Here is a 24,848-nt window from a genome sequence, read left to right on the forward strand (position 1 = left end):
CTGCTGGGTGCCAGCCCGGGGGTAGGCAGGGGGTGGCTTTGCTTCCGTCCAGGGATGGAGACAGACCAGCTGACTTGGTGATCCAGGGAGCAGACCCACGGTGATGGGCCTCCCAGGCCGAGCCAAACTGGTTCAGATGAAACCTTTCCTTGCAATTAGTTTCATTTATTTATTTATTTATTAAAAAAAATCTTTTTTACGTTTATTTTAGTTTTGAGAGACAGAGAGAGACAGGTCGTGAGTGGGGGAGGGACAGAGAGAGAGGGAGACACAGAATCCGAAGCAGCTCCAGGCTCTGAGCCGTCAGTCAGCACAGAGCCGGAGGCGGGGCTCGAACTCATGAACTCTGAGACCACGACCTGAGCCGAGGTTGCACGCTCAACCAACTGAGCCACCCAGGCGCCCCGAAATTAGTTTTCATTAGTTGCTAGGGCGTGAATCCTAGTTTCCTCAAAGAGGACAGACCGGGTCCATGAGGCAGCTGCCTGCCACGGACCCTGGTGTGTTCAGCCACCTACAGGGGTGCCCCTGGGGCTGCTTTGGGACAGCTTAGAATCAGGCCAGCAGCTGCGGGACTTGGGGCCCGCATCTTCAAACGGACTCTGCCCCGCCCGGACTGCTTCGTGGTCTTAGACGTCCCCATCAGAACCCACAGGGGTGGACCTTGGGGCCCAGGTGACGAGGCTTCATAAACTAGGACCCTTGGCCGGGGTTGGAGCTTCAGACCTTCAGAGCCCTGGATGGTCCTCAACCCTTAATAATTATACAGCAAATGAAGGCGACGTCCAACTTGGAAATCTTGGGGGTTGGGGGAGGGGTTGTTGCTGTTGTTTCAGTTTTATGAGGTTTACGTTTCCCAGGAGGGCCGTGTAGGATTGTCTTGAGCGCCGTGCAGAGGCCCGTGCCTGTAGTAAACCTCAGCCCCTGCCCTACTGCTTATTTTCCCTGCTGGCCGCACAGCATTAACGGCACCGTAGCGCCCGGGTCTGTTAGCGGACCGCTCTTCGCGTGAACTTCAGCTGTGAAACACGTGAACGCTTAGGCTCAGGTTGCTCGATGCCAGCACACCCCCCCCCCCCCCCCCCGCCCCAGTGCGGGATGGCCCACGGTGTCTGGTGCGTGCAGGGATTCTGCAGGGTCCACGTGACCGATTCCGCCATGTTCCCTGTGCCTGTGTGTGCACATGCCCAGAAGTGCGCGTGGCTGCCCCAACCCGAAGCCCTCTGTCTGCAGGTGCTGACACTGTCCTGTCACTTCCTGCCACCCCCCCCTCCCCCCCCCGCCCCGCGTCCGCCCTTCGGGCAGCCGAGATGTTCTCGGTCTCTCCTATCAACCGTCCCTGCAAACGCGTGTGCTCAATGCCACGTTCCCTGAGGATCGGGCTCTGATAAGGTGATAAAGAGTGATCAGATTTAATGAGACACCCCTCTCGCATCATAGCGGTGCATTTTACTAGGGGCCTCCTGGAAAATGTCTTAAGCCCAAATTTCCCAAGAGGTGGACAGAGCACTCATTCAGCTAGTTGTTTCCTTAAAAAAAAAAAAAAAAAAAAAAAAATAATAATAATAATACAAATAAATGTATTTTGGTCAAATAAGAGGTGGTACATAGAGTTAGCTCCCCTTGAGAATTAACGAGATAGGTCACATGTTAAAGATTTAAAATGTCCCGCGGTAAAAAAAAATCAGGTTTCATCTAATGATTTATGTGCCCTCCAACCTTCTCATTCACGTGACGTCTGTCCGCATCCAGTACTTTCCTCTGGGAAATGACGCCATCAGCCCAAGAAGTCACTCTGTTGTAGCATTTCCACTGGCTTTGTTAACATGTAAACAAAATGTGTTTATTGTGGTAAAAGGTTCATAGCGTAAAAGTGAACGTTTTAATCCATTTTTAAGTGGACGCTTCAGTGGCACTAAGTGCATTCACACTTGTCAGGCAGCCACATCCCCACCATCCGTCTCCGGAACTTTCTGTCTTCCCAAAAGCCGAAACTCCGCTCCCCGCGGAACGCGAACTCCCCAGCCCCCCTCCCCCCTTGTGCCCCCGGAAACCACCTTCTACCCTCTGTCTCTGTGAATTTGACCACTTGTTATAGGTGCTTCATATCAGTGGAATCAGACAGTACGTGCCCTCTTGTGTCTGGCCAATCTCCCTTCACCATGACGTCCTCCAGGTTCGTCCGCGTGACGGCGGGTATCAGAATTTCCTTCCTCTTTAAGACCGCATAATATTCCAGTGTGCATATACACACATTGTGTTCCTCCATTCATCTGTCACCAGATATGTGGGTCGTCTCCGCCTTAGACTCCCGTAGGCGATGCTGCTTGGCACACTCTCCGGGGTCCCCCTGCGGGTGACGCCGGCTTTGTCCAGGCAGGGGGCTGGTGGCGCGACATGTGGTTCTTTGTAGTGAGGCCGAGAGTATTTTCATCGCTTGCCGCGGAGGAGGCTTTTTATTTATGGAAACCATATGATCCTGTCTGTGGAATATGTTGCCCTCAAAGCCGACAGCCGGGTCCCACCCGATGGGAAGGCGTAACAGACCCGCACATCACTTAGGAAAAGCAAGAGCCTCTGGGAGGAGGGGGCCAGGCTCCCCTTGCGGCCCCCGCTGTGACGGCCACACTGACGTCTCGAAGAAGGGGGCGGCTGCTGGCCCTTTAGTAGAGGCCCCTTCGGCGCAAATGTATTCACTCGGGAGGGGGGACGTCGTCCCGGGTGAAACCCGGGTTCCGCCGCGGAGCCGTAAGCGGCTGCTTCCGTAAAGCGTGGCCTGGGAGCTTGGCTGAGAAACTTCTCTTTAAAGACCATCTAACTGCTGGGGAGGCCGCGTCCTTGAAGATGATTGATTTCCCCTCACCGTGTTTCATTTTTCTCTCCTAGCTTATGTTCCCGAGGAAGAACTAAAGGCAGCAGAGATAGATGAAGAAGCCGTGGAGGAGGATGGGCTGTCCCTGGACGTCCAGGACGGCGAGTACGTGTGCAACGAGGAGGCGGAGATCAAAGAAGCCCAGAGCTACCAGAACTCCCCGGTCAGCACCGCGACGAATCAGGACGCGGGCTACGGGTCCCCTTTCAGTGAGAACAGCGACCAGCTGGTCCATTTCAAGAGCTCTTCCTCCAGAGAGGGCAAAGAGGATCCGCAGGGCCCGGACGGCGTCTCCTACCCCCAGGACAGCTTGGCGCAGATCAAGGCTGTGTATGCCAACCTGTTCTCCGAGTCCTGCTGGTCCAGCCTCGCCTTGGACTTGAAGAAGTCCGGTTCGACCACCAGCAGCAACGATGTGGGCCCGAAGGAGAGCTCCACCCCCGCGCCCACGCCCCCCACCAGCACGGCGGGGCCCACGGGCACCACCGCGAGCACCCCCAGCTCGGGCTCGGGCTCGGGCTCGGGCTCGGGCACCGGAGGCAGCGGCGGCTCGGGCTACGACTGGCACCAGGCCGCGCTGGCCAAGACGCTGCAGCAGACGTCCTCCTACGGGCTGCTCCCCGAGCCCAGCCTCTTCAGCACCGTGCAGCTCTACAGGCAGAACAACAAGCTCTACGGGTCCGTGTTCACGGGCGCCAGCAAGTTCCGCTGCCGGGACTGCAGCGCCGCCTACGACACGCTGGTGGAGCTGACGGTGCACATGAACGAGACGGGGCACTACCGCGACGACAACCGGGACAAGGACTCCGAGAAGACCAAGCGGTGGTCCAAGCCCAGGAAGCGCTCGCTGATGGAGATGGAAGGCAAGGAGGACGCGCAGAAGGTGCTCAAGTGCATGTACTGCGGCCACTCCTTCGAGTCGCTGCAGGACCTGAGCGTCCACATGATCAAGACCAAGCATTACCAGAAAGTGCCTCTGAAGGAGCCAGTACCAGCCATCGCCAAACTGGTCCCTTCCACCAAGAAGCGCGCCCTGCAGGACCTGGCGTCGCCGTGCTCTCCCGAGCCGGCGGGGCCGGCCGCCGACGCGGCGCTGGGCGAGGCGGCCAAGGACCAGAAGGCCGCCAACCCCTACGTGACGCCCAACAACCGCTACGGCTACCAGAACGGCGCCAGCTACACCTGGCAGTTCGAGGCCCGCAAGGCGCAGATCCTCAAGTGCATGGAGTGCGGCAGCTCCCACGACACCCTGCAGCAGCTCACTGCCCACATGATGGTCACCGGCCACTTCCTCAAGGTGACCACCTCGGCCTCCAAGAAGGGGAAGCAGCTGGCGCTGGACCCCGTGGTGGAAGAGAAGATCCAGTCCATCCCTTTGCCGCCCACCACGCACACCCGGCTGCCCGCCTCCCACGTCAAGAAGCAGCCCGACTCTCCCGCGGCGTCCTCGCCCGCCGAGGAGAAGAAGGAGCCCGAGCGGGAGAAGGCGCCGGCGGCCGGCGAGGCGGAGAAGAAGGTCAAGGAGGAGAGCCAGGACGCGGCCGAGAAGTTCGAGCCCACCGCCCTGTATCGGTACCTGCGCGAGGAGGACCTGGACGACAGCCCCAAGGGCGGGGTGGACATCCTCAAGTCCCTGGAGAACACGGTGTCCACGGCCATCAGCAAAGCCCAGAACGGCGCACCCTCGTGGGGCGGCTACCCCAGCATCCACGCGGCCTACCAGCTGCCCGGCACCGTGAAGCCGCTGCCGGCCGTGCAGAGCGTGCAGATGCAGCCGTCCTACGCGGGGGGCGTGAAGCCGCTGTCGTCGGAGCACAGCGCGCTCCTGCACTCCCCGGGGAGCCTCACGCCCCCGCCGCACAAGAGCAACGTGTCGGCCATGGAGGAGCTGGTGGAGAAGGTCACCGGCAAGGCCAGCGTGAAGAAGGAGGAGAGGCCCGCCGACCGGGAGAAGGGCTCCCCGGCCAAGGCCGTGTCCCCCGTGGCCAAAGAGAACAAGGACTTCCCTCGAGCGGAGGAGAGCGGCGGCAAAGTCCAGCAGAAGAAGGGCCCCGAGGCGGAGGCGGGGAAGGCCAAAAAGGAGGGCGTGCCGGACGCGCACACCCCAAACGGCACCGAGCCGCTCAGGGCCAAAGTCACCAACGGCTGTAATAACCTGGGGATCATCACGGACCACTCGCCCGAGCCCTCCTTCATCAACCCGCTGAGCGCGCTGCAGTCCATCATGAACACGCACCTGGGCAAGGTGTCCAAGCCCGCGAGCCCCTCGCTGGACCCGCTGGCCATGCTGTACAAGATCAGCAACAGCATGCTGGACAAGCCGGTCTACCCCGCCACCCCCGCCAAGCAGGCCGACGCCATCGACCGCTACTACTACGAGAACAGCGACCAGCCCATCGACCTGACCAAGTCCAAGAGCAAGCCCCTGGTCTCCGGCGCGGCCGACGCCGTGGCGTCGCCTCTCCGGGAGAGCGCCCTCATGGACATCTCGGACATGGTGAAAAACCTCACGGGCCGGCTCACCCCCAAGTCCTCCACCCCCTCCACCGTGTCAGAGAAGTCGGACGCCGACGGCAGCAGCTTCGAGGAAGCGCTGGACGAGCTGTCGCCCGTGCACAAGAGGAAGGGGCGGCAGTCCAACTGGAACCCCCAGCACCTGCTCATCCTGCAGGCTCAGTTTGCCTCGAGCCTGCGGGAGACGCCGGAAGGGAAGTACATCATGGCGGACCTGGGCCCCCAGGAGCGGGTGCACATCTCCAAGTTCACCGGGCTGTCCATGACCACCATCAGCCACTGGCTGGCCAACGTGAAGTACCAGCTGAGGAGGACAGGGGGTACCAAGTTCCTGAAGAACCTGGACACAGGACATCCTGTTTTCTTTTGCAACGATTGTGCCTCTCAGTTCAGAACTGCGTCTACGTACATAAATCACCTAGAAACACACTTAGGCTTCAGCTTGAAGGATCTCTCCAAGCTGCCACTAAATCAGATTCAAGAACAGCAGAACGTTTCAAAAGTCCTGGCCAACAAGGCTTTGGGCCCGGTAGGGGCCGCCGAGGACGATCTGGGCTCCACATTCCAATGCAAGCTTTGCAACCGGACTTTTGCGAGCAAGCACGCAGTCAAACTGCACCTTAGTAAGACCCACGGCAAGTCCCCGGAGGACCACCTGATCTATGTGACAGAGTTGGAAAAACAGTAGCGTCCAGGTATGCAAGGGACGGAGGCACATTGCACTAAATGTCGTCTTTGTACTGCACTAGGCCCGGCTGAGCCTCCGAAATCAGCCTTCCCTTTGTTGCCGAGCCGGCTGTCTGGACCTTGGTTTTTCTTACACATATTTTGTAGTTATATTTATATGCTCTTTGTCCGATTGTGCATGTTATTTTTCTTTTTCCGTGAGTCAAAGTCTGACCTTTATTTTCAACATCTGTTCTTGATGTTAAGCTATCTTTTGTAGGAAATAGTGGGGCACACTACTCAGAGACATTTATTTAGCAGGCGAGAAAGACACAAATAACAATGACAAAAAGACATCCTAAAATTACGAAGTTGCCATGACAATAAAGGTCATAGAACCTAGTAGTGTCAAGTTTAACCCTTTGAGGACTGCAATTGCATTTCTGTGCCTTTCACTCAAAAAAAGAAAAAAAAAAAAAAGAAAAGAAAGAAAAAAAAAGGAAAGAAAAAAAAGGCTTCAAGGCATTTCATTCAGATCAAAAGCTGTGTCAGACACAAAACTTATTTAATAATTAAAAAATGAGCTTTTATATGCAGAACTGGTTTGTGAAGGAAACATGCATGCAGCTGTTGGAAGATAGAAAGGTGTCTAGGACTCATGGGGTTAGGAAGCCACAGCTTTACACATTTAGAACAAAACAAACCAAACCACACAAAAAAACCCACCGCCACCACCACCCCAAACATCCCGAGTTGCCACTCTGCCCAAACCCTCTGGATGCTGAAAAAAAAAAAAAAAATGCCACTTTTGGCAAAAAAGTATGCAAGCTATTATTTAAAAAATGTGTAAAAATGCTATTTCTTTTTTCCTGTAAAATACTGCGGTTTATAGTTATTTACAAATGTAAGCTTTGGTATAAGCTGACCTTTCTATAGCGTGCTGCATTGGTAAATGAAAAAAAAAAAATGGGGCAAACGGAGTCCTTTCCTTGTAAATTGCCAGCATCCGCTTAAAAACCCCTGTATGTTACATTATCGTACCATTTTAATCTATTCCACTTTCTTTGTACCTTCTGGCTGTATGCTTTCTCTTTTAACTTTTTATATTGTCATTTTATATTAAATTTCTGTGTATATAATGTAAAACCACAATTTTTGAATAAAATTTAGTTCCTGCAGCTTGATTTAAATAGAGGAATTTTACCGGCACCCGCATCTTTCCAGATGCATGTATATCAGACAAAAATAAATAAATGAAAACAAAGCGAGCAGTGCACTATTAATTATACATTTTGATGTTCTATCATTAATATTGTACAGTACATTTTGGTTCACACAATTAAATCCACTGTTTTCTCAAATGTAAAATAAAACCCACATGCAGTTCTTGATTTACATAGATTGTCATGTCGTCATTATATTGCCTTTGAGATGTTATTTTAGCAACAAGAGGTATATAGCTTCTGCAGTCAACCAACAAAAATTCTATTCAGAGTCGTCACTTCGTGATTTGTGTGGTGACACGCTTCATTCGGATGATAAGTGTTGCGGTGGTTTTTTTTTGTTGTTTTTTTTTAAATGATAATTAAAATTTTTAACGCTACCGGGTGCCACGGGTTGCTGAGTTCAGCCACTGAGTGGTGACTGTTTTGTACATATGTGGACTGAGCTGCTTCATCCAGAGGATCCTCACGGACTATTTAAAAATGTTTACGGTTATCCTTAGTGTGAATCCAGGGACTTGGGGCCAGTGGGGGGGTGGAAGGGACGGTCTTGCTGTAGCAGCAACGACCCTGGGGGGCCTCGGAACTAGTTTCGTGTTGCTCCAAAGAGGAAAGCCTGGTTTCCGCACTTTTGGAAATGCAGTTTTTAGAAGCTGAGCTGCTCGGTGCTCCAGCGTTTGGGGCCGGTGTTGTTCTGCAGGTTCCCCCCGAGCACCGAGGGGCTCCACCGGGGAGGCCGCCAGGCCCACCCCCCGGCCGTCTCTCTGGGGCTCACTGCTTCCGCCTGCAGCGGGACATCACAGGTCCAGGCCCGCAGCCTCTCTTCTCGCCGGAAGTACTCACTGACATGAGCAGGGAGACGGCTTCTACTACCTTTTGCTTAACTTTTCTTGAAAATTCCATCCTGAGAAAGGTTAGGAGGCCGGGCTCTGTTCAGAGGCAGCCGGAGGGGAGGGCGGGGTTTCCGCTGAGAGGAGGCGGGGGCCGGTCAGGGCGCCATGTTTGCGTGGTCTTCGTGCCAAGGCCCAGAGCACCAGGGAGGCTTGCTACATTTTTTTCTGCCTTTTTTTCATTGGTGAATGGCTCTGTCCTTTAGGAGCTGCAGCCATTTAGACATTTCAGTTCACTTACTGGGTGATTATGTACTTTGGGCTCAAGGGGTGACCGAGAAGAATAACAATGAGGCCTATGGCAGGAGGTGGCGTCTTTGCATAAAAATCCTTTGAAGGTCCTAGGTGTTTGACCACAGGCCCACAAATTCGTGATTCTGCGAACTCATCCTGTAGTGGGAGTCCAAGAGGGTGCAGGGGTGTGTGTGAAGGGCGGGGGTCAGAGGCCCGGGTGGGGTCTGCTGGGTTTGGTCCCCACGGGCAGCCGCTAAGACATTTGGAGGCTATTTGCGCTTGAATCCTGACCGCTGGGGCTTGGGCACAGAACTCGGGCTTTCCTTTCTTCATGTTTTCCTTTTTCTAATTCGTGGTCATGTTGCTATCTTGTCGTCCACCCTGGTTGTCACAGACCAGTGGATGGAATGCTAGGTTCTCTCGTCACCACTGCTAGTGATGAAGATAGCCATCCTGGTTCCATTTAGGGAGCACCTTCTGGTGCCAGGGGCCATTGTGAGTGCTTCGCACGAGTTACCTCATCCACGCCTCACACCTGTACCTGGGGTCCCGTACCTTCCACCCTCGCTGGCAAAGGAAGAGCTCAGCTCGGCACTGAGACTTGCCCAAGGCCGCCTGGCTTGTGATCCACAGAACTTGGGCTCGTAACCAGAGAGGCTTTGCCTGGGGCTCAGCTCTCCAGCACCCCCTTTGATCTGCCCCCCGGGGTGATCGCCCCAGGTCCCCAGGTGGGGGTGTGGCAGAGAAGGGCTGGGCATCTCCTCTGGGATGGGGACTAGAGTAGGGCTGAGTGATGGGGTAGCCCTGATGGACAGGGACGGGCGTAGCCACCCTGAGCAAACGGGCATTCTTCAGATCCCCTCCAGCCGCAGCCCACCTCAGATCACAAAGGTCTATCTTCTGTTGGATCTGGGAAGTAAGTTGAAAGAATGTCTGTTACGAGTTTGTAGCAACTTCAGTTGAAAACAGGTCTCCATAGTAACACAGAAACTCGATTTGTATCAATACCGATAGATTGAATGATCCCGGGAAGAAATTGGCTACCTCTGATTTGAGGGTTTCCTCAAATTTCCGCTTCCTTCCTCTGTATTTGAATACACATGCCCACCTCTGCTCCATCACCCGTGTCCCCGGGACAGATCCCACGCGTGGCATTGAGTGCTCTCTGCTTCCCCGTGGTCCTCTCTCAGCCCAGGGACTAGGCCTGCATCTTCTGTAGTAGGAGGCAAGTGGGCCTGAGTGACCCGAGAGAGCTGGCCACCCGCCCGGCCCCCTGGCCCAAGGCCGTGGGAGGCTGGGGAGAAGGCAAGTGGCCCGGCCGTCCTGCGTTTCCGTCCGGTCAGGCTAATGTCGTCTACATGCAAACGTAGCCCTACTTTGAATTCCTATTTGCAGCTTGAGCCTTGGGTTGAAGAACTCATCAGATATTTGTTCCTGTAAGTGTGGGACTGTTAAAAGTTGGAGATACTCCTCAGAATGTGGTTTGGGTGAGGCTGTTCCTTGATCTTTCACTAATACTTAAGGAGATATAAAACCTGTAAAATAATGGTCGACACTCGTTTGTGTAGGAGAAACAAACCCTTAGGCGTCGTAGGCAAAAAAAGAAGCGATTAAAAACTTTAAGATTTCTGCCCCCGCAGAAAAGCTTTGAAAAGCTGTTAATGGTCTGTTAATGGTCTACATCATGCCTAAACTACTTGTGAATTTTCAGAAACCTGTATGTGCAAATAGGTTTCTGCTTCTTTCCAAGGTAAAGTTTTTGTTATGCACTTTATTATTATTTCTCTGAAGGTGAACGGCCCATTGAAAGCCAACTATTGATTTGTAAACTGAAAAGGCGACAAAGGGTAAAATTTGGAGAGCATTTGTACTTTTGATGTAACTATATTCTTATAATAAAAAGTAATATATAATCATTGCAGAAAACTTGGAACACAAAAAAATAAATAAAAATTTACTATCATCTTCATCTAAAGAGGAATCACTGTTGGTATTTTAGAGCTCAATCTTTTTTCTGCGCTTCTAAAACGTAGAGATTACGCTCAACATAGTCCTGTACTTTGCTGTCTTTACCTGATACGAGATGATGCGTATTTTCCCATTTGATGAAATACCAAAACTCTCTCATCTTCCTGAGATGGACTGTGTTTAATCAGGTCTCCGTCAGTTAGAATTTTAGAAAGCAACATTAGATTCCTTTCAAGTTTTCATTATTAGAAATAAGCACAAAGAACATTCCACTCCATATTTCTGATTATCCCTTTAGAACCAGTACCTAGACCTGAGATTTCTGCATCACGGTATGGCTTGGTACATATGCCCAAATTGTCCACCAGAGACTTTATACCAACTTACACTCCCATTGCCATGACAATGACCATTTTTCCACGTGGACACTTTCTTTGTGAACACAAGGATTTTTAAAAAAAATTTTTTTTGGCTATTTGCTCTAATTGGCCAACGGAATCTTGAAGTTTTCATTTATAATGCTTTCTTGAAAAATTTATTTAGATTTTAGAGAGAGAGAGAGAGAGAGAGAGGGAAAGACAGGCAGAGGTGGGGGGAGAGAGAGAATCCCAAGCAGGCTCTGTGCTGAAGCATGAAGCCCAACGTGGAGCCTGATGCAGGGCTCAATCCCATGAACTGGGAGATCATGACCTGAGCCAAAGTCAAGAGTTGGTCACTTAACTGACTGAGCCACCCAGACGCCCCTCACATGAGTTACGCTTTCATTTAACTGAGTGGCCAGCACCCATATTTTACAGATGACACATCATAGAGGAGAGAAAGGGGTTAGCCAAGGACGGCAGCTCCCCTCGGCTCAGCTAGAGCACCGTGGCTGTCCTTCAGGGCCCGCTCTCTGTTCAGGCCGTTATACTGTGGCCCCTCAAAGCACGCCCAGATCTCATTTACAGCCAGTAAATGATATATGTAAACTATCTTTAAATCACTCGACTTGTAAGTGGAAGAAAAGTCCCAAATTTGTGGTTGCTGTTGCTAATTTATAATTAGTATCATTGGGAAAACAAATGTCATCTCAAAATAAACAAGATCACCCCAGGAAGATGAGATTTGGTCACCTGGGGTGACTGCACACGGTGAAACACTCCGTTGGGAGTTAGAAGGTTGGGGAGGAGAACCCCTTCAAGAGCCCGCATCAGCGATCTGTCCCTCAGGTGAGTTTACTCCAGAGCTGAGAACCTAAGGCCTTTGACCCAGGGTTCAGATAAGAATGTGCAGAGGTCTAGAACAAGGCTGCATGGACTACACAGAAGGCACTCCACCTTGACACGGATTAAGCTCAGAAGGTTCTTCAGAGTCCATAGAACAATATGTGTTTTCACCAACGACTCTTTAGAAGCTGACCCATAACCGGTCGTTATTCTTCTCAAATCATACGGAAATCGAGTTTTATCTGACCTGGTGTAAAGACGGTCTGACGATGTGTTGCAGGGTAGTTGGCTTCCACCAGTTGAACAGATAGAAGCAGTGGGCTCACACATGCCATCACGTTTTGTTAAAACATCTGTGGGAGGGGGCCCATTTTCTTCTACTGAGAGATACCTGACCTACAGCACTGTCTCCGTTTCAGGTGCATACATAACGATTCAGTATATGTATATACCGCTGACTGATCACCACAGTCAAGTGTTGTTCACCTCCACCACCGTAGATTCTTCTTTCTCGCGACGAAAACTTCTAAGGTTTATTCTCTTACGCAACTCTCGTCTATGCGACGCAGTGGTATCACCTACAGTCACCATGCTGTACGTTACGGCCCCGGTTCTTAGTTATGTTATAACTGCAAGCTTCTACCTTTTGAGCCCGTCACCCATTTTACCCCCCACCCCCACCCCCGTCTTTGGCAACCACCTCTCTGTTCCGAGTTTCCGTTGGCTCGTTGGCCGGTTTTTCAGATTCCACACGGAAGTGAGATCATACGGTGTTTTTCTTTCTCTGTGTGTCTTACTTCACTTGATCATATTTAAACATAAATGAAAGAAGTAGTTTTGGGGCTGGAGAGAATGCATGGCTTAAAAATGAATTTAAAAAGGAGACTTTTCGCTTTCTACGCAAGAAAGCTACCCTTTTAGCTTTCAAGACTTTGAGCTTTCTACACCAACCTGAAACTGTAGGGAAGTTTTTCTCTGAAAGCTTGTTTGACCAAGAAGAACACCGGGGAAAAGGATTGAGGACAGTTACGTTGGAATCAGCAGTTTCTAAAATATGTAAATAATAAGAAAAATCCCATTCTGCATAACTGGATCCGTTAACCAAATTCTTCCAGTCAACCGGTATTCAACTGGATTTGCTGGGAGCTGCTACAAAGCACTCAATCAGTCCCAAGATTAAAACATTTTCCTCCTTTCAGTAAATTTTTATGCATTTATGCATGTTTTCAGAGTATCTTTTGCTTTTACCCAACTGACTGAAACTAAGAATTTCCTTTTCTCTTTGCCGAATAACAAAATATGTGGGTGTATGATAAGTGCTATGTAATAATAAAACTTAGGGTGGAATTTTTGAATTCTTTATGACTTGTGTACTTTAAAATCATATGTTGAGTCATATTTCCAAGCCGAAGCTTTCTGATACATACCTCATGCCATTATGTCCTGTGAATATTGATAAAGATTGGCCAATGAGTCATTAGATTTACCAGTTTCGACCTTTGACTGTTTAAAGGCATGAAAACTATGGAAGGCAAATATTTAGTTACGTTCTGATTTGTAAACTCTAAGAGACAGTAGTGGTGGAAATACCTTCGTTTCACTGGTGATAAACTTATTTATAAATTAGCAAAATCTGGTGCCCCCTTTCAAAGCGATAGATTCTCCTTTTGGAGATTCCTCACTCGTTTAAAGTCACGAAATTCACAAAGCATTAACTCGGGTGCGCAAGTTTCAGGATGGTGACCCCAGGTACAGGGGTCTTAACGGGTGCTTAACGGAAGCCTGGGTTTTGTGTTGTTGGATGGCATGGTAAGCGGCCGCATCTCGACACTGAACTCTGCACAGATTGCGTGGGATGCCCGTCCTTCCATCAGTTCGTGGGAAACGATGCCACGAAAATCCGAAATCACTTGCAAGACGAGATCTGACGGAAAGGACTTAGTTCCAACTTCAGATCACTGTGGAGGATGCTTTTTAAACAGGAGGACATTTAAAGCGCAGTCTTTCTCCTGGTGACCGTTTTGTTCGGTACGATGCGAATATTCCTCCTTCGGTCCTGGCGAGGTAGTTGGAACTTCACGGTGACAATACGTAACGTCTTATTTGTTGTCACGGAAGCACCGCAGCATCACAAAATCCTTTCCACAAAACAATGAAAGCTGCAGAGAGGCACGCCAGGTCCTCATCTTCAGGAGAAAACAGTGGGTTTCTGAAACAGGAGTCACAAAGTTTCTTTCCAGAGGACTTCTCACTTGTCTTAAAATTTCCTTTTCGATTCTGTTGGCACACCCACTTTTTTTTTTCTTTTCCGAGACGCTTAGATTTTTAAGTTCCTTGTTACTTGCTTCCGGAGGCTTACCTTTTTCAAGGGTGGGATTCCGTATCAGGAGTACAAAGTCTGCTATTTCAGATACTGGTGTGAACGTCATCCATTTTGCTAACGGCCTCCGTGCTCGCAGACTAGTCTAATTGCATTGTTTTGACACGAAAGGATGGCGTCAACTTTCTTTCACTGGGGTCGGCAGCGCCCTTGCTCAGTGCACGTCCGGCAGGTAGCCCCCTGCAGTCATTTTCCCCACTGCCAGGCGTTACCGTGCTACTTCTCGAGGGCAGATTTGGCCTTTCTTAAGCCTCAGCTCCTCAAAGACAAAATTCAGTGCTTTCCTGTACTGGTCACGTTTCACCTTACTCACCTTCCAAGCGTTTTCTTGAAAATCCCTACTTCCTAGAGTCTGTCAGGCCGAACACTCTCGCGTTGTAGGAAAACCGAGAGGAAGGGGCCCGTGGGAAAGCAGGTGTGTGCCCCGCAGGTAGGTGCCTGTGTGCAGGTGGCGTTAGCGTGGTGGCAAGACGCTGTCTTGTTATGGTCTCAGCAGGAGGAACAGGAGGAGGGCTGAGGCTCGGACAGAGGGCAGGCCCGGCAGAGGGAGGGGTGCCTGGACATTGCGTTGCGTGTGACGACTGGACTCGTGTCTCCACTGGGGTTCTTAAACGCGCTGGTCATTCTGTCACCGGTAGGAGGAGGGAATGAACGGATGGGTCCACCTGAAGGAGGGAGAGCCCCCGAGAGAGGCTGTAAAGTCAGCAGCGGGCCACCGGGCCATGCGGCCGCTGTCGACGTGCAACAAGTGTGGCCCACGGGTCACGAACGGACGTAGCGAGCGTCGCGCGTGAGGAGGGGACACAACTGAAAGAAGTCTTCGGGAGCGAGAAAGGGGGAGGAATGGCGTGGGACGTTGAGTGGGCCATCCTGAACTGGTAGATGGGGAGAGCCTGTTACAACCATCGGAGATGGGTCATGGGTCTCATTTGGAAAGAAAGAAATTGCCCGAAGAGAACTGGAGCGTGGCCTTTCTAGGGTTAAAGATCCTTAAGCGTTAGAGAGAATGTATAAAAGAAAATTTCTTTCTGAAATAATTTATGGAAACGCTGTGCTCCCTTTGAAGGCTCCACGTCGCTGCGTGGCACTACGCAATGTTCTCTTTCTTCACCTGTCAGGCAAAGACCACCTCGAAGAGTCTCACCGCTGATTACTAGTTAATTGTCATTAATAAGTGACAACTGACATTATGGGGGCTTAATGCAGAGAGAACAGAAAAGAGCCACAGATATTCTAATGAGCTGACTCCTACGTGCCCTCTATTGTTGTCGAAAATGAGGAGCTGTCGTCATTGTTCGGGAGATGGGCTTCAATTGCTCTGGAAAATATTCTCTTTTAATTTCTTTATGCATAGATAATTCCTGGAACTCTGTATTTCTCTCTCCCCCAACCCCCTCACACACACATACACACACACACACACACACACACACACGCATGCACGCACACTCTCTCACTTTCTCCTACGAGCATGCCCCAAACTCCCAACTTACGAGGTACCATCACTTACTCCCAGGCAGGGAAGTGGTGCGCTCTAAAATGGCTTATTTTTATAGACCAGATAGAAAAGAAAGGCAGTTTAATGTCATAGTTTTAGTTGACTTGGATGGGCAAGAGGTGGAGAGGGCCAGAGCTGAGAGATGAAGGAAGGAGCCTGGGAGGGGTTGATTTCACAGGGAAAGGTCCTCTAGACACAGCGGACAGATGAAGGGATGGTCAAGAACATAGGAGCACAGGTGACAGCCAATCTACCTGAGAGAAACGTTATCCTTCCCAGCCCTTAGACCTTAAAAACAAAGTCAACAAACAAACAAAAATCCCCACAGAGTCTTCCAGAAGAGAAGCCAAAGATGAGGGAAAATGATTCAGTAGGTATTGAATTGAGCTGTGTCAGTTGCCATTTGTTTTTGGCAAACTTTACCCAAGCGGAATTTGCTTGTAAAACTCCTTAATCATCAGGACACCTTGGCAGGGACTTGGGTTTCTCTCTTGCACGTGTGTGTGTGTGCATGCATGTGCACGCATCAATGCCACCATGTACTTTGAGGTTTAGAGTAAAAGACAAAGTACAAAACATACAGCGAAACAATTTCTGTGTTAACTCGAGCCACCTTGCCGTATTCTCTGTCCGGCTGTGGGCAGAGGGCGAGACCTTAGAATTGCCTGTTGCATTCAGTCTCGGCTCTAATACTGAAGATTTCCAAACAGGGTGGTGTGGAATGTTCTAGGGGGAAACTCAGGCTGAAGCCAATGTTCAAACAAGATATGTTGTTTTTCAAGTGCCAACACCTCCCAACAACAATTTTGCGTGCTATCAGATCATTTCACACCATGCCGTGCCACCTTCTATCAAGTCTTATCGCACAAATGCAGTTTCAAGCTTGATATTTGATGGTGTGCTGGTAAAGGGAAACATCCCGTCTTGCTCCTTAAATGCTGCTGGGCCAGTGACCCCTTTATGCGATGGTAAAACCCTCCGCCTGTGTTTAGTTCGGCTCCGCGATGGGTTTTGGAAAAGTGGCAGGGCTTTGGGTCGCAGTGGCCAGTGGGGTCTGGCTTTCTCCACGTCAGCACCGACCTGGGGATCCACGTGATCCTAACAGGCTGGAAAGAGATGGCAAGAGATGACCACCCTTGCGTTCGAAAGAGCTCATCGGCAGTCACGTCGCGCTGTCGGCGCATGTTGTGATCTCAATAAAAACATTTCATTCCTGTGCACGTGCGCTGCTGGGGGACCACATCCGGAGCATTCATGCTTGTGTCCTTGAGATTTCGGACCTAGGTCCTCAGCTTTGCGCTTAGATTTGGTTTGCGTTATTTGGAACTGCTGGAGATTGGTCCCAGCTTGGTATCATCCATCTGCAACTGTGATCTGCATGGCGCCAATATCCTCACCCAAGTTTTGCACAAAAACGTGGAAGCGGGCATAATGAGCTTGTTCCAGGCTCTGCACGGCTGGCCCTGCTGGACTCTGATGCATCTCTACTCAGGACTTTTTCTGGCATCGTGCTCTTGTGGAGCGAGCACAAGATTTAGAGCCTGAATATCAGACTACTTCACAAAAGCTCTGTTTCTTTATCATCAGAATTATAAGTACACACGGACTCTGCCCCATTCTGTGCCCGGCACACGGAAGTAGCCTCGTAACCTGTAGATATTATCACGATTGTCATTAGACCCGCTAGATTCATTACAGGGATACCTTGCAGCTCGTTGCTCTCTTGCCCACAAAAAAATCATGGAAGATACGGTGGCAGACAGGCGAGCGCACTGATAGGTTGGTGAGAGCAGTCACGTACTTGAGTGGGAAACGTACAACATTGGCTGCCTCGTGGGGTCCGATGATGTGGGGTGTCACAGCCCCAAGGTGACCCTCCTCCATCACCACCAAACTTCAGCTCGGTATCTAAATGTAAACCTTGGTAAAATCCGAGCTGGGGAACGAGGAAGGGTCCTGGGCAAGGAGATGAGTTGTAGAAGGCGTGGTTTTGTTGTTGAAGGTAGAAGCGCATAGATGCGTGGTTGGAATCCAGCACCGCGTCTCCTTCCAAGGGGCAGGCGCACAGGGGTTACTGGGGCAGTGAACAGTGTTTCTCTCTATAGGGTTCTGACCAGGGACTTCACTGGGCTTACCAGGTGGACTAGGTTAGAATGTGTGGTCCAGGAGGAGATGTCTGTGACCGTAAGAGTAGCAGGTGGAAACGCCCTACCTCTACAATGAGCCCCAGTGGGGTTCCTGCTTGGCTTCCTGGGGGCTGAAGCCCTTTAGAGAATAGCTATTCCACAGGAGACCAGGAGCCAAGGTCTCTTTGCTCTAATCCAGAGAAGTCACGCTGAAACCCCATTGTTATATGGTGCCCTGGCCTAAATCCAAACTCCTCTTCTTCAGCTGGAGTAAGGGTGAGGGAGAGAAAGCCTATGGTCCCCCTTGAGTTAGAAGGCGGAGCCAGCAGGTGGCGGGGTGATCGCCATCAGGGAAGATTTACTGCTTCCTTCTGCTGAGTTGGATCAAAAGGACTTCAGTAGGCCCCGTGATCTGGATGATTGAGACATTTGGTCAAATTCTGGACTGTCCTGATGCTTTTACTTTTATCTGGCGATGCTCAGTTTATGTTCCAGAAACAACCTTCAGTTATTCAGTTTTAATATCTTCTTTCAGACCCATTGCTGATTTCAATTCACCTTTATCACTTTGTCAGTTCTCCGCACTTAGGAATTTTCGGCTGCAGTTACCTGGGCTTCTTACCTTTGGTCTTGATTTAATTCATCATTCTTTCTGTTAACTCCACCAGCTTCATCAACGGGGTCCGACGGGGTCCTCACAACGTCCCTGGGTGTCAGGTGAGGGAATAGGGCTCAGTATCACGTACAGCCTCTTCTCTGCCTTCACGTAGCTTCTAGCAGACTTATCTGTGTTCAATTCCGGTTTCCCAGAAGCACAGACATAGTTTCCTTTCAAAAAGTCTCACTCATTCATACCCTCATTCGTCAGACCAACATTTACTCCCAGGTGTGTGGTATTTTGGTAAACGTGCAATGAAAACATGAATAAGGCTTTCACAGGTTAGATTATGAGTTAGAGTGGAGACAAACGGGCCGGTTAAAGAACAGAGCAACCACCCAAAGAGCTAGGAGAACATGTGTGACTTTCTGAGCGTCGGGAGTTCTTCAAAGAGGCGGTTGTCACATATTTTGGTTATGATGTTTCCATTAAAATGAGTATATAGTGAGTTCATTGCAAAATCAACTTTAATATCAACACTTTGTGACACGAACTTCACGGTCCGGGTGGTACCTACAATCACATCAGGTGATGGGTGCTGTGTGCGAGCTGGCTCCCACACAGGTGCCATTGTTTTATTTTTTTTATGTTTATTTATTTACTGAGAGAGAGAGAGAGAGAGAGAGAGAGAGAGGGAAGACAAGCAGGGGAGGGGCACAGAGAAGAGAGACAGAATTCCAAGCAGTCTCCTCACCATGAGAGCAGAGCCGGATGCGGGGATGCGGGGCTCGAACTCACGAACGGTGAGATCGTGACCTCAGCCGAGATCAAGAGTCAGAGGACTGGGGCGCCTGGGTGGATCAGTTGGTTAAACGTCTGCCTTCGTCTCAGGCCATGATTTCATGGGTCGTGGGTCGGAGCCTGGCGTCAGGGTCTATGCTGACAGCTCGGAGCCTGGAGCCCGCTTCGGATTCTGCCTCTCTCTCTCTTTCTCTCTCTCAAAAATAAATAAACATTAAATAAAAAAGAGACGCTTAACTGACTGCACCACCCAGGTGCCCCATGGGTGCCATTATTTTCAATAGCACCCAAGTGAGTTTGAACTCTGCATGACTCCTGCTCACAGAGGAGGGAAGAGCCCCTTACTTCCCCCTGTTTCTTCATTTTTCTGTTGTGGAACAAGTCACTGCAAACTTAGTGGCTATAAACAACCCTACTTATGTATCTCAGCTTCTGTACATGGGACATCTGGATCTTCTGTTCATGGTCTCAATGGGCTGAAATCCGGGTGTTGGCTGGGGTCTCATCTGAAGATCGGGCTTCTCTTCTAAACTCTGAAGCCTGGCGAAACCTAGTCCCTTGCATTGTGAGACCGGTACACTCAGCAACGAAAGACCACCCAGAGTCCCTGCCACGTGGTCCCCTCCACAACATAGCAATTTGCTTCTTTAAGGTGAGTGGGGGAGTGTCTTTATTGCTTTGAGACTCTTTTTGGAGTTCATCCTGCTTAGATCAGGCCCACCATGGATCACTTTTCTTTTGTTTAACTCAAAGTCATCTGAGTAGGAACCTTAATCACGTCTCAGATCCCTTCCCCTTGGCACATAAGGTAGCCTAATCACGACAGCGACAGCCCATCCCAGTCGCACGTTCTGCCCACACTCCAGGGGAAGGGATCATACACGACGTGCACACGGGTTAAGAAGGGGGATGCTAGGGCCATCAGAGCATATTGCCTTCCTTGTCACTTGCGTGCCTGAGGTCACGTTCCTCGGTACAGAAGATCAAGTCACACGATGCCTGCTGACCGTCTGGCCTCCCGCCTTGCTGTGCTGACACCCCTCTGCAGTCCCTTCTCTGTGCTCCAGCCACGTGGCCCAATTTTGTTTTAAATATGTTCCGTTGTCTCCACTGCCTGAGGCTCCTTCTCCTCCCCTCTTCTGAGAACCCTCACGTCTCAGCTTCACGTGGCTTTCTCTGGAAAGCCTCCCGAAATTCTCTGCCCTGCCCATCAGCCGCTCTCGCTCTGGGCACCTGGGTGACTCCGTCCTCTGTCCCAGCATCGTCATTGCGTGTTCCTGTGTCACCGGCAACGATCTTTGCTGAAACCGCGATCTATGGGGACCCGGGTTACCACTCTGCAGGGGCTGGCGCAGGGCCAAGAAGTTAGGGGAGCAGTTCAGCGTTGGGTGTTTTATCCACGATGGTCTCGGGTGGGGGAACAGGGCCGCCGGTGCCCTCGGTGAACCTGTGCGCCGCTTTGCTCTGTCGGCCCGTGTGGAGCTATTACCGATGCGCTGGCCCCCTGGCCGGGCTGGGCTCCTTCGCGGGCACCGTTCGTCGGCCCGTCCTGTCTTTACATCTCGGTAACGGCGCTCGTGGTTGATCTGTTTCCCTCTTCCCCAGCACACTGAGCGTCCTGGAACTGGGGACACTGCCTCACATGCTCGTCTATCCCTGGGGCCCCGTGCAGCGCTTGGCACAGCTCAGCACGTGCATCGGGGGGCAGTCCCGCAGGGGGTTTGGGACACCCAGAAGAAGAGTGTCAGCCCTGGGGTCAGACTAGCCCGTGTCGAATCCTGGTCATCCGAACGGTGGGCCGTGGGACTCAGTTTCTCCTCCTGGGATCCGAGGCGACCGCAGCACCTCCTTCCTCAGGAACCCACGTGGGGATGAACTGAGAGAATGCGCCCCAAGCGCACAGGGCAAGTGCTCAATGAACAGAAGCGATGACTATTGGCAACAAATAAAGCCTCGCGTCTCCGAGCCTGGGCGCTAAGCTGGCTGTCCGCGACAGCGTGGAAAAAGTCGAGTCCGCTCGTGCGAGGTGGGCCGGAGGTCAAGCCCGGGAGCTCGCGGAGCGTCCTGGCCTTGGGGAAGGCCTGGGGATCAGAGTCGGGGGGCTGGGGGAATCACTTCACGGCGCGGAGCCCCACGACGGCAGGGCTCCCCCGGGCGAGAAGGGATCCTGGTGGCCAGGTGACTTGGCAACAGGAGAGAGTAACGTTGTTAATATCAGCTTTAGAGAGATGGTGAATCCACCTGTATTTGGCCAGAAATACTATGGAATTCTTCCAGCATGCGACTTGGACCTACCTGAAGGTTCCAGATGCGTCTTCTGTGCTGATACCGTGGGCCGGCAGAGCATTGATAATTACAATAGAACTACATTTTAGCTACACAAAGGCGAGATTGTTGAATCGGGTGTCGGTTAATGACGAGCACATTTGGCGAACAGCAGACGCCTCGTGTCCCGACCCAGGGGCAGGTGCGAGTGGTGGGCCAGGTGGGCCAGCGGCTGCGTTCCTGCCCCAGACAGCCAGCCCCAGGCAGAAAGGAGGTGTTTGTTCAGTGTTATTGTTTCTGCCACGGGGAATTGGGAATATGCTTCCCTTTGTTTAAAAATGGATTTTTGTCAAGACGTTTTATTTATTTTATTTTTTTAATGTTTATTTATTTTTGAGGGGGGGAGGGAAGGCAGAGAGAGAGGGAGACACAGAATTTGAAGCAGGCTCCAGGCTCTGAGCTGTCAGCACAGAGCCCGACGTGGGGCTCGAACTCACAGACCATGCGTGAGATCATGACCTGAGCAGAAGTCAGACGCCCAACCGACTGAGCCACCCAGGCGCCCTTTGTCGAGATACTTTAAAAAGTGTTCACGTGGGTACAGATTGCGGTGGAAAAATACATGCTGGGCATAGCTATTCTGTGTGGGGAGGGTGTGGATAGAATCTGAAAGCAGAAGCTTCTCTCAGTTTCTTTCCCTTCAGTGGCTGGTATCTTTTATTTTATTTTATATTTTATTTTATATTTTATTTTATTTTATTTTATTTTATTTTATTTTATTTTATTTTATTATTTTTAATGTGTATTTATTTTATTTAAAAAAAATTTTTTTTTAATGTTTATTTATTTTTGAGACAGAGAGAGACAGAGCATGAGCAGGGGAGGGTCAGAGAGAGAGGGAGACACAGAATCTGAAATGGGCTCCAGGCTCTGAGCTGTCAGCACAGAGCCCGACGCGGGGCTCGAACTCACAGACCATGAGATCATGACCTGAGCTGAAGTCGGCCGCTCAACCAACTGAGCCACCCAGGCGCCCCAATGTGTATTTATTTTTGAGAGACAGAGAGAGAGACAGAGACAGAGACAGAGAGTTCTAGTGGGAGGGACAGAGAGAGAGAAAGAGAATCCCAAGCAGGCTCAGTGCTGTCAGCACAGAGCCCGATGCGGGGCTTGAACTCACCAACCGTGTGATCATGACCTGAGCTGAAATCAAGAGTCAAATGCTCAACCAGCTGAGCCCCCCAGGTGCGCCAGGTGTTTTGACGAGCCGGGCCTTCAGGCCATCATTAGCATCTTATGGGGGAAAAGCATTCAGTCCATAAATATGAGAACAGGCTCATAACTGATCCTTGGACCGAGTTCGTTTCCATTAGATTTCGCCATTGGAAAAGGCTCCTCCTTGGAGAGTGCTGCGTGTGAAATGAGCCGACGGCATCGCCCACGTCTGATGACGAAGGCAGGCCCTTTGAGACACCGTGTTCAGGAAGGGAGGGGAGACGGAGGGAGGGGTGTGAGGCTGAGCAGGGGTTTTCTGCCGTAGGCACAACTGCATAGAACTCAGAAGTGCCAGCCGAGTATGTACCCACGCTGCTAATTAATCCGATGGTTCTGGAAGAGCTGGTGATAAAGGCCCATCAGCAGTTCCCACTTGGTGTCATTAGGGCCCAACGTAGGCACACCTGGGGAGGGTCCATATGATGGAGCCCACCAGAGACGAAAGCCACAAAACAACAAAACAGGGGGGCCCAGGCAGGGCTGCGGCGGCACCTGCCAGCGAGTCCGGCTGTGGCTTCTGCGTTCAGCAGGACGCACGGCGGAGTAGCCACCTGGGAAAGGCGCCGAGCTGCCGGGCCATCCGCGGCCTGGCGTGCCGTGTTCCAGTTGTTGTCTAGGCTTCCAGCCACAGCTGCAGAGTTCTGCTCGTGACCGAAAGGGTTTTATTTTTCTCCCTTTCAATTTTCCTTTTGCGGGAATTTCCACCGGTGCCTGGAAGGAACATATGGCATGGTGATTGCATTAGGATCGTTTGTACATTCAGCTAGCGGGGCTCGCAGTGAGTAGAGAAAACAATTCACTTTGAAACACGGGATGCATAGGGGCCTTTGTACCCCAACGTTTATAGCAGCACTTTCAACAGTAGCCAAATTATGGAAAGAGCCTAAATGTCCAACAACTGACGAATGGATAAAGAAATTGTGGTTTATATACACATTGGAATACTACGTGGCAATGAGAAAGAATGAAATATGGCCTTTTGTAGCAACGTGGATGAACTGGAGAGTGTTATGCTAAGTGAAATAAGTCAGGCAGAGAAAGACAGATACCAGATGTTTTCACTCTTATGTGGATCCTGAGAAACTTAACAGAAGTCCATGGGGGAGGGGAAGAGAAAAAAAAAGAGGTTAGAGAGGGAGAGAGCCAAAGCATAAGAGACTCTTAAAAACTGAGAACAAACTGAGGGTTGATGGGGGGAGGGAGGGAGGGAGGGCGGGTGATGGGTATTGAGGAGGGCACCTGTCGGGATGAGCGCTGGGTGTTGTATGGAAACCAATTTGACAATAAATTTCACATTAAAAAAAAAAAAAGAAACACGGGAGCAGAAAGTTTGAGGCCTTGAGTTCCTACCCTTCCCAGAAGCGGAATGACCGTAGGTTCCAAACTGACGGGGAAGCTGGGAGGTGGCTGGCCCCACTGGCAGTCTGGACTCCTGAGTATGTTCAGGCTCCATGGATGTTGCCTCTGCTGAGATAGTTGGATTCAAAAGCTTGCACAGACCCCACCCCCCAACACACCCTACAGGGGCCTTTGCTCGGCGACTTTGCAACACCAAGTCGCACTGGGTACATCTTCTGTCCTACGGATCGTGCTGTAGATTTTCTCTCACTTTGTGTCAATCAGGAAAAAAAAATACAGGAAGATGACTTCTTCCTTCCCAAATCCAACATCCCCTTTCCTTCCCTTTCTCAAGACCTTCAGAACTCTCTTTATGTACAAATGTTTGTCACTCTTCAAACGCTGCCCTGATACCCTCATTGATTCGGGCATGTCACGTCATCAGAGACCCCAACCCACCGGCGCTGTAAACCACTAACCGCCCGGTAGGCAGTTTCCAGAACTGGTGACCCTCCAGACCAAAGTTCCACACTCAGGTATCTTTGAGAAACACTGGGCTAAACACAGATAAACGTATTTACGGCAGGATTCCTGAGTCTTCAAACACGTGCTGTGAATTTCCATGTGTGAACGTGGCCTGTTGTGTTTTGTGAGACATTTAAAAAAATACTTATTGGGGCGCCTGGGTGGCTCCGTCAGTTAAGCATCTGCCTTTGGCTCAGGTCATGATCTCACGGTTCACGGCATCGAGCCCCGCGTTGGTTCCCTGTAGAGCCTGCTTCGGATCTTCTGTCTCCCTCTCTCTCTGCGCCTCCCCTGTTCTCTCTTTCTCTCTCCAAATAAGTAAACATTTGAGCAATACTTACTTGTTTGTTGGTAAAATATACGAAACATAAAATGGAGCACTTTAGCCATTTAAAAATGTGCAGGGCGGGGGCATGATGCACATTCATAGTGCTGTACAACCGTCACCACCACCCAGCTCCAGAACTTTT

At 50.8% G+C, this 24,848-nt stretch overlaps 1 protein-coding gene across 2 annotated transcripts in view; it reads left to right on the forward strand.

Annotated features, from left to right (window-relative positions):
- Positions 1-7,447, forward strand: part of TSHZ1 (teashirt zinc finger homeobox 1) — a 78,087-nt gene extending 70,640 nt beyond the window's left edge. For both annotated transcript variants that reach the window (XM_078435129.2, XM_060614097.3), the window contains one exon: positions 2,887-7,447. In XM_078435129.2, the coding sequence (XP_078291255.1) occupies positions 2,887-6,074 (3,188 nt within the window). In that variant the 3' untranslated portion in view covers positions 6,075-7,447. The remainder of the gene's footprint in view (positions 1-2,886) is intronic.
- Positions 7,448-24,848: the final 17,401 nt, after the last annotated feature.

Source organism: Panthera onca, chromosome D3 (genome assembly GCF_046562875.1).
Source record: "Panthera onca isolate mPanOnc1 chromosome D3, mPanOnc1 haplotype 2, whole genome shotgun sequence".
Lineage (NCBI taxonomy): Eukaryota > Metazoa > Chordata > Mammalia > Carnivora > Felidae > Panthera > Panthera onca.